The 9,459-nt window shown below is 59.2% G+C and overlaps 1 protein-coding gene across 2 annotated transcripts in view; it reads left to right on the forward strand.

The window, feature by feature from the left end:
• The window catches only part of RASSF1 (Ras association domain family member 1), a 28,878-nt gene extending 24,921 nt beyond the window's left edge, over positions 1-3,957 (forward strand). For both annotated transcript variants that reach the window (XM_054034799.1, XM_054034800.1), the window contains 4 exons: positions 182-286; positions 603-897; positions 1,411-1,526; positions 3,677-3,957. In XM_054034799.1, the coding sequence (XP_053890774.1) occupies positions 182-286; positions 603-897; positions 1,411-1,526; positions 3,677-3,823 (663 nt within the window). In that variant the 3' untranslated portion in view covers positions 3,824-3,957. The remainder of the gene's footprint in view (positions 1-181; positions 287-602; positions 898-1,410; positions 1,527-3,676) is intronic.
• Positions 3,958-9,459: the final 5,502 nt, after the last annotated feature.

The following is a 9,459-nucleotide window of genomic DNA, read 5'->3' on the forward strand; positions in this document are numbered from 1 at the left end:
CTGGTCTGTCCTGCAGAGCAGGTGTGATTAAAGCAGACTTGGTATCTACCTCTCCCGTGGGGGCAGGGAACTCATCCTGTGGCCGGGCAGTGTTGCAGGGGGTAGCAGTGGGGATAGGAGCCGCGTGGGAGCCCCTGCTATCCAGGGAGGTGGGCTGACCCTATGCTTCTCTCTCCTGCAGGATGAGCAGATTGACTGGGAGAAGCCGGTTCTGACCCAAGCCGAGATTGAGCAGAAGATAAAGGAATACAACAGCCAGATCAACAGCAACCTCTTCATGAGCTTGGTGAGGCCAGGAGCGCAGTAGATCTGCGCCTGGGCGATGGGGCATAGCAAAGAGCTTAGAGCTTCAGATTCAAACTCTCAAAAAGGGGCTATGCCCAGAATCCATTCCAGGGGGATCATGGCTCCATGTCCAGGTCTTCTGTGCTCCCAGGGCTGCATCCGGAGCCCATTCCAGGGGGCACAAGGATCCAACTCTGGGTGTTCCCTGCCCCCCAGGGGCTGCACCCAGAGCCCATTTCATGTTCACCACCCCATTTTCCTGCCCCACTCCCCAGCTCTGCCCAGCTCATTCTCTCTTTGACTCTGCCTCCTCCCAGAACAAAGATGGCTCCTACACTGGCTTCATCAAGGTGCAGCTGAAGCTGATTCGGCCGGTCTCGGTGCCAGCCAGCAAGAAGGCGCCCTCCATTCAGGACGTCAATAAGGCACCACGCTCCCAGGTGGTGACGCGCCGCACGTCCTTCTACCTGCCCAAGGACACGGTCAAGCACCTGCACATCATCTCCCGCACCCGCGCCAGCGAGGTCATCGAGGCCCTGCTCAAGAAGTTTATGGTGGTTGACAACCCCCGCAAGTTTGCTCTCTTCGAGCGAGCTGAGAAGGATGACCAAGGTACCTGGCCTCCTCTCCTCCCTTGGGCTCAGTCCCTATTTCATCCGGCTTTAAAACCAGCCAGAGCTATTCCCGGTGTGTAGATTATACTAGGGTGACCAGATGTCCCGATTTTATAGGTACAGTCCCGATTTTTGGGTCTTTTTCTTATATAGGCTCCTATTACCCTCCACCCACCCACCCCCATCCCGATTTTTCACGCTTGCTGTCTGGTCACCCTAGATTACACTGACCAGCAGGGCTTAAGTCTTACCCTGCCACAGTGGCTGCCCCACTTCCTCACAGCGCCCCCTGCTGGGAGAGGCTGGGGCTGGACTAGCTGGGAGCTCCCCCCCACAGCCAGCATTCCTGTCCCACTGCCCCAGCGCCCCCTATTGGGAGAGGTTGGGGCTGGAGTAGCCAGGACTCCCCACAGCCAGTGCCCCATGTCCCCTGCTGGGAGAGGTTGGGGCTGGAGTAGCTGGAGCCATCTGCTCCACTGTACTGAGCTGCGTGGCCCGTCTGTCATTGCAGTGTACCTGCGGAAGCTCTCAGACGAGGAGCAGCCCCTGCATCTCCGGCTGCTGGCTGGCCCCAACGAGAAGGTCCTCAGCTTCGTTCTGAAGGAGAATGAAACCGGAGAGGTCAATGTGAGTCTGGGAATGCCTGATGTGTCTCGAGTGGGAGCCTGAGTCCCTCTGGAAGCCTATGGGTTGTGGGAAGGGTGTTACAGCACTGCCCCCTGCTGGCTGCTTCGCTGACTGGCCCTGATGGCAGGGCCAGACGGCTGGAAAGGGGGAATTGAGTGCAGAGGGGTGTCACAGATTCTTGTAAGCGCCCCTTCCTGGCTACTCACCAGGCTTGCTGCAAGGAGAATCCGAGCCTCTGTCCTCAGTATCCCCAGGATGCTTCAAGCTCCTGGAGCCAGGGCCGGCTCTAGGCACCAGCACTCCAAGCATGTGCTTGGGGCAGCACTTTTTCCAAGGGGCAACACTCCAGCTCCTTTTTTTTTTTTTTTTTTTGCTTGGGGCGTAAAAAGCCGAGAGCCGGCCCTGAGCGGAGGTGAGCTGCGGCGGTGGAGGCGTGGGGAGGGCCGCAGAAAGTAACCGGGGGGCGGGGGAGCAGAGGAACCGCTCCCTCCCAGCTCACCTCCGCTCCACTGCCGCCTGCTCCCCTGAGCGCGCCGCTGCTCCGCTTCTCCCCGACAGGCTTGCCTCGGAGGGAGGGGTAGGAGGGGAAATGCGGCACGCCCAGGGGAGGAGGCAGGGCCAGGGATTTGGGGAAGGGATTGGAATGGGGTGGGGAAGGGGCAGAGTTGGGGTGGGGCCGGGGGGCACGGGAAATTTTTTTTGCTTGGGGCGGCAAAAAACTTGGAGCCGGCCCTGCCTAGAGCCTGAACGGAGTCCAGCCACTGCCCTGGTCTCAGGATCCCTAGGCACACTCATGGCACAGACCTCGCATCTGGCCACCCCGCTCCAAGTGCTGGAACCCGCTGTACAGTCACCTGCCCTTTGGGGCACAGCGCTGACCCTTCACACTCCCCAGTGCGTGAGCACACCCCGCTCTCAGAACTCCTCCCGAAAGGGGTGATGCCGGTTTCAACTTAACTCTCTCAGGGGCGCACAATAGTTGGGAAGCCGTGCACACGCGCACACTCGCTTTGTACAGTCTTTCAATTTGATGCTCTTTATATATGTTGATGTGATGGGCAGGAGATTATAGACCGTACAAAACAATCAAACACCCTAAACGCGATGTCCCTCACTAGCTTACCCTTCCCTTGGGGAACATCTGTGTTCTGGCAGGTGGGCACCCCCTTGCCTAGCCTGTCCCTGCTGCAGCCTTCCTCTTCTTCATCTGCTGCAAAAAATGGCTCACTCCTGGACCTTTCCCCTCTGTGAGCTCCTTTATAGACTCCAGGGGGGGGGCACCTGCTTCCTTTATTCTCCTCCTGGTAACTTTCCAAACCCCCCTCCCTTCAGACAGGGGCAGGAAGTGTCTTTTCCCAGCTGGAGCAATCCCCTTGTCCCAGAGCATTTTACTTTGAGTAGAGGATTGATTGTTGTATGCTGATTAGTCCCCATTATCTCTGACCTGGCAGAGACAGACATGACCCTGCTAAATCTTGGGGGATCCACATACAGACAGGTGTTCCCTGACACAGTCAGTTCATGCTACAATTTCATAAAATCATCCATTCCAGAGGATAAGGGGAACAATGGGATCAAATAGGGGAGCTCGGCAAGGTCCCATTTGGGACGTGGGCATGACAGGGTAGAAACAGAAGGCTACGCCTGAGAGCATGAGATGGGGACAGTGAGGTGCGGGGCACTGCCCCAGCATAAGAACCTCAAACCCCTCTTGCCATTAGGAGGGAATCCGAGATCACTGCTGATTCCTGTAAGGTTAGGTCGGTATGGGGCAGTGTAGTTGAAGGATACTGGACCGGAGCCCCCTGCTGTTCCAGTCGTGGACCCCATGCAGTACTACCAGTGCCCTTCAACTGACTTGCAGCCCTGGGCTCCCTCTTTTTCTCCCCCTGCCAATGCCCATCAGTCCTAACCTGCAGCCATCCTGCTATTTCTGTTATGGACCCCACTCAGCTCTGTTGATGCCCCTCCATCCTGACCCACAGCTTTCCCCCACCACCCCCGCACACTAGTCCAGCCTTGGGTTTCAACCCCGTAATCTCCCGAGAGCTCTGCTAATGCCCCGCAGCCCAGACCCACTACCTGGGTGATGCTGCACACCGTGGCACAGGCTCCCAGGGTGACAGGCTCTCTTCCCTCTCGCCCTGCAGTGGGACGCCTTCAGCATGCCCGAGCTGCACAACTTCCTGCGCATCCTGCAGCGCGAGGAGGAGGAGCACGTCCGGCAGATCCTGCACAAGTATGCGTGCTGCCGCCAGAAGATGCAGGAGGCACTGACTACCGGCACCCCGGGCTGAGCCACCCTGTCCCGGACCTGACACTCCAACTGGCACCAGGTGGCTAGGAGAAGAGGCGGCGAAACCAGGCGGACATGGACGGATCCGCTCCGGGACTATGCTTGTGGGTTGGGAGCTCCCCTGCGTGGTGCAGGGAGGTGGGGGGGGGGGGGGGGAGTGTGGGAGGGGGTGGCGGAGGAATGGGAGGTGGGTGGCTCCCCCCTGGGGGGCTCTGGTGCCGTGTGAGGCACAAGTGTGAGCGATGGAGGGGCTGTGTGGGACATTTCCCTTGGGGGGGTGGGGTGAACTGCCCCCCCATCATGTGTGCATATATGTGGGGCTGCTGGGTCACTGCTGGGATGGCCGCTTCTGGCTGCGCCTTGGGGAGAGGTGGGGCGGTACAGCCAGTCTGGGTTAATCCTCCTGTCAGGGCCTCTGGCTCCGTTGGGCCTAGCCGTGTCCAGGGATAGATGGTGGCTCAATGTGGACTTTAATGGCAGCCCCTGAACCCTGTTTCCCATTCCTGGGGGGTAGCAATGGACTCAGAGAGTGGGAGGGCCCTGGATCCGTTCAGCCCTGCCCTGTGGCTTGTTAAACAGAACAGCCAAGACTGCCTGATATAGCCAGACCCTAGTTCCCTGGACAGGTGCAGCCACAGGGCGCTGTGCTGGCAGACCTGAGGACTCTCTTGATCCAGCTGCGCTTGGGGCTGTCTGTGGGGGCAAGCCCAGGGGAATTGCTCCAGGGACCAATGCAGCCCTCAAGACCCTGCATTGGTCTTTCCAGGATCCCCATTACCAAAGGTGGCCTCGGTAGAGGGCAGCATCCAAAGGAAGGCCAGGAGGAGCTCAGGGGACCACGTGGGGCAACCCCATCCCAAAGTGTATCCTCAATGGAGCTGGTGCCAGGGATGGGTCTACCCCCATGGGTATCCTGGAGAAGAGGCCCTGGGCGCTGTTGCATGACTAGGTCCATCACATGAATGGAGGGATGACGCCCTACAACCTGCCCCCAGCAACCTCGGTGCATCCTGGCGGGAGCATGGGCCAATAGCAATGGCAAGTAGATAGCATTGGAGGGAGAGGGATGTAGCCCTAGCCTTGGACAGGCCCTAACCTTAACCCTTCCCTGGAGGAGCAGCAGACCCCCGGTACACAGGGAGCTGGGGCACTGGTGCAAGGCTGCCAGGCTGGAGTGAAGCAACCGAGCCACTCCCAATGAGCATGTGGGACTTGAGGCCATGCGAATGCATCCAAGAGGCCACCTGCTTTGCAGGAGGGCCTTGTGTGGGAATTTGAGTTTTTCAGTGAATGTTTTTGAACTCGACTCTGTTGAATATCCCGAGCTTGCCAGGAGGACCGCGCTTCCTGGAGGCTCGGCTTGTGCGTGGTGCTGGCTCTGTGTGGATCAATAAATGATTCGGGGCAAGGCTGTTTTGCTGTTTTGTTTCTTTGGAGCCAGTTTTGGCCCCAGAACGACAACCCTGCAGGCAGATGGTGTCTGCATGACTAGCAGTAGGGCAAGCTCCTATTCGCATAAGCCAGCACTGCCCAGAAGCAGCCAGCCCTTGGGATGAGAGGGGAGTTTAGTCCCCATGCCCCATCCAGTCCTTGGCGCAACCAGGGGAGGGCCAGTGCGTCCGAGCCGGGCACAGTCTAGCTCACTCACCTATGGGGCCTGCTTGTGGTAGCAACTTTCAGTCACCACCTGCCTGGACTGTGTTCCTAGCACTGAGCTGAGAGATGAGGGGCTGTCCCCTTCCTCCCATCTGTGCTGATTGTCCTCTGTGTTTCAAAGTGGAATCCGGCTGGCTGGGGGCATGTTACAAGGGGTTGTGTGGGCATGGCTTCCCTCACTCCACCCACAGGGGAAAAAAATCAGCTGCAGGACAGGTGTCCTGTCTCTGCCCAGCATCAGCTCCTGAGCCTGTTCCCCACCCCCACCCCAGTGGCCTCCCACCATGCTTTGCCAGCCACACCCAGAGGAACAGGCAAAGCCTAAAGGTGCAACAGTTGGGATGCCTGGGCCACACTGAATAGGGAGGCAAAGGGGGAGGGACCATTCAACCATGGGGGCAAACTGACCCTGCCCCTCACCATGTCCGTGCAACTTCCACTTGCTGCCATGCATAGCTGTGCCCACATCTTCCACATGGACCTGTGATCAGCCCTGATGTGACCTGAGGACCTGCTGCCTGTTGGTCTGTTATTCTGTATCCCAGTCCAGGCAATGCTCTCCTCTCTCAGGAGGGGAATGGTGGTCGGGGGGGAGTGGTAGAATCCATAGTATAGTGCACTGCACCCTCCCTTGCAAGCTAACGGCCATTGCAGAAGGCTGCCCTTCTCTGAGGGGTGCCTGTTTGGTTTGGCAACACCGGATTCACAGTCAGAGATTTGCTGAGTCATGAGTTGGCTGGCCCACTACGATAGCCCAAATTTTGTTGGTAAGCAATGGGGCAACCTGCAAGGATTCAGGCTGTTGTCTCACACTATGAATTGTGCAATTCCCCGCCTCCCCCACCCCCACCCCGCGCTGGTCAGAGGTGAACCAATCTCCCAGGGACCCACCCTCAGGAAGAACGGGTGAGCATATAACAAGTTACACTGATATGCCACTCACCCTGCATAAGCCAGACCCTCTTAGAAACACAAGGTTCATTTCCCCTGTCCCTAAAATGCAGCCATCTCTGGGGTGAAGCATGGCAGCGGTTTCCAACTACCCACAGCAGTGATATGCACCAGTGTAGACCAGGAAGTGAAGCTGATGCCAGTATCCACAAGGAGGAATTAGGGAGGTGGAATTGAATTCTCGCTGCTGGGAATTTGCCAGAACATTGCCCCATGCAGCCTTTCCCCCCCATGACTCCACCTTCAGTACCCTCCTCCCCCCCCGCAAGCCTCCCACCCTGTACTGTACATCCCACCCCGGCATAGCAGTATTTGGGGCACTGATCTACAGGATGTCTGAGGAGGACTCATTGCAATTGGTCGAGCAAGGCCATGGGAGATGGGAGACAGAATGGGAACAAAATTGGGGGCTGGAGTTCAGGATCCCCATGCTGAGGCCTGCAGCTGTGATTCCTCAGCCCTACTGGGGCAGGCGGGTCAACGGGATGAACTGTCCCCGGCGGTTTGATGACAGTAATAGACAGTGTGCTGTGGATTGACATTAGCCATAGTCAGGGCAGAGCAGGGCTGCCTCCTGGGAGGGAGTTCCCTACTTCTACCCTTACCCTAAACCCTTTCTATTCCCTGCTCAGCCTGGGAACAAGCCCCCTGCCCTGTCCCTGTCGGGCCTGCAGAGCCAGAGCCGGCTTTAGGACTGCACAGCCTGATTCGAATACCCAGCAGCGGTCCGGGTCTTCGGCGGCACTTTGGCAGCGGGGGGTCCTTCACTCACTCCAAGTCTTCCGTGGCACTGAAGGACCCCCCCGCCACTGAAGACCTGGAGTGAGTGAAGGACCCCTGCCGCCGAAGTGCCGCTGAAGACCCAGACTGCCGCCGGGTGAGTAAAAAAAATTAAAGAATTAAAAAGGCGCCTAAGGCACGGGGCCCGATTCCAGGGAATCGGCCTAAAGTCGGCCCTATGCAGAGCCCATGTAGCTGTGGAGGGCTGGGTGGGTTCCATCCCACTGCCAGCCCAGGCTGGATTCCTGAGCACAGCATGGAAGGCCTCAGCACTGTTGGCCACACGACAGGTAGTGCCAGTGGGTGGAGGAATCTTTCAGACACATGCTACCAGCCAGCTAAATTTGCTGCTGGAGCAGAATGAAGGAGAAGTCCTGGCACCAATGTGCCATTGCCACAGAGCTGCTTCCCCGGCATGACTCCTTCTCTGCCCACCCCATCCAAGCTTCTGATCCTGGGAGAATGAGCGACTACACATGAGGTCTGAGGGTGAGGGCTTCCAGCAGGCCCCCTGGCTCTGTTTCTGGGCGGCACCATAAGGGGTACAGGAACCAGAGCAGGGGAGATGCCCTCCCACTCCCCCAGCACTCATCACAGCTGGGAAAGCTCACCCACCAGGGACAATGCCCCACTAGACTGGGACGCCCAGGTGCCAGCCTGGTGGCAGGTGCCAATGGATCATGCTACGACTATTCTACACTCTGCCTCCACAGAGCCCAACCCTCCTCTACCACCTCCACCCCCAGCCAGGCTATGCCCTGGGGTAGTGTGGGGCAGTTGGGGGGCAGGGACTGTATGTGAGTAGGGGGGAGGCGCAGCGGCAGCAGGTGGACTGGGGGATGTGTGTGATGGGGGGTAGCGGTAGGGGGATGGGGGTTGTGTGGGGGGTGGGAGGAGGATGGGGGCTGTGTGTGCCAGGGGAGGGAGAGGGAGGCAATAGGGGGATGTGATGGGGGGGTGGAGGGGCGGAGGCAGCAGGAGGAGGGTGGGGGCTTTGTGTGATGGGGGGGTGGGAGGGGGATGGGGGCTGTGTATGCCAGGGGGATTGGGGGCTGTGTGTGATAGGGGTGTGTGTGGAGGGGTAGAGGCAGCGAGAGGGGATGGGGGCTGTGTGTGACCGGGGGCAGAGGCAGTGGGACGGGGGCGGGGTGTGCCGGGGGGGTGGAAGAAGGAAGGGGGCTCTTTGTGCCGGGGGGGTGGGGGCAGTAAGGGGGATGGTGTCTGTGTGTGACATGGGGGGCGGAAGGTGGATGGGGGCTGTGTGTGCCGGGGGGGTGGAGGGGCAGAGGCAGCAGGGAAGGGGCAGGGGGTTGTGTGTAACGGGGGCCCAGGAGGAGGATAAGGGCTATGTGTGGGGTGGGGGCAGGAGGAGGATGGGGGGCTGTGTGCGCTGGTGGCGGGGGTGGTGTGGCGGAGGCAGCAGGGGGACTGGGGGCTGTGTGTGACTGGGAGTAGGTGGGAAGAAGATGGGGGCTGTGTGTGACGGGGGGGGGGGGGGGGTGGAGGGGCAGAGGCAGTGGGAGGGGGATTGGGGTGATGTGTGCCGGGGCGGAGCAAGAGGAGGATGGGGGCTGTTTGTGCTGAGAGGGTGGGGGCTATAGGGAGGATGGTGTCTGTCTGTGATGTGGGAGGCGGAAGGTGGATGGGGGCTGTGTGCGCCCTGGGGGTGGGGTGGAGGGGTGGAGGCAGCCGGGAGTGGGAGGGGAGCTGTGTGTGATGGGGGATGGTGTGGCAGCGGCAGAAGGAGGGGGATGGAGGCTGTATGTAGGTGGGAGCAGTTGGATTGTGGGCTATGTGTGATGGGGGAGTGGAGGCAGTGGGAGGGGGATGGGTTCTGTGTGTGACAGGGGTGTGTGGAGGGGCAGGTCAGCAGGAGAGGGATGGGGGCTGTGTGTGCTGTGGGGGTGGAGGGGCGGAGGTCATCCCCTTCTTCCAGTCACCCCATGCATACTGCCAGCTTTCACTGACCTGACCTTTGACACCCCCTGTTGCTCCTCCTCCTTCTCTTTGTCTCACTTCCGGGGCAAAAGGTGCTACCTGGTCACATCCTCCTCCTGGGTCACAGGTTACATAGGTGCAAATAGCTGGGCAGCCTCACCTGCCCTGAGGGCCTCAGCAAAAATCACACACCCAATTCCCACCACGGAAGTATTGGTGCAGTACACTGGGAAACTAAGGTACACACAGTATTAGTATAGGACAGTAAGACTCACATGCAACATAACAAGATGAATAAAACCCCACTTTGTC

The sequence above is a fragment of the Malaclemys terrapin genome, chromosome 7 (genome assembly GCF_027887155.1).
Source record: "Malaclemys terrapin pileata isolate rMalTer1 chromosome 7, rMalTer1.hap1, whole genome shotgun sequence".
Classification (NCBI taxonomy): Eukaryota; Metazoa; Chordata; order Testudines; family Emydidae; genus Malaclemys; species Malaclemys terrapin.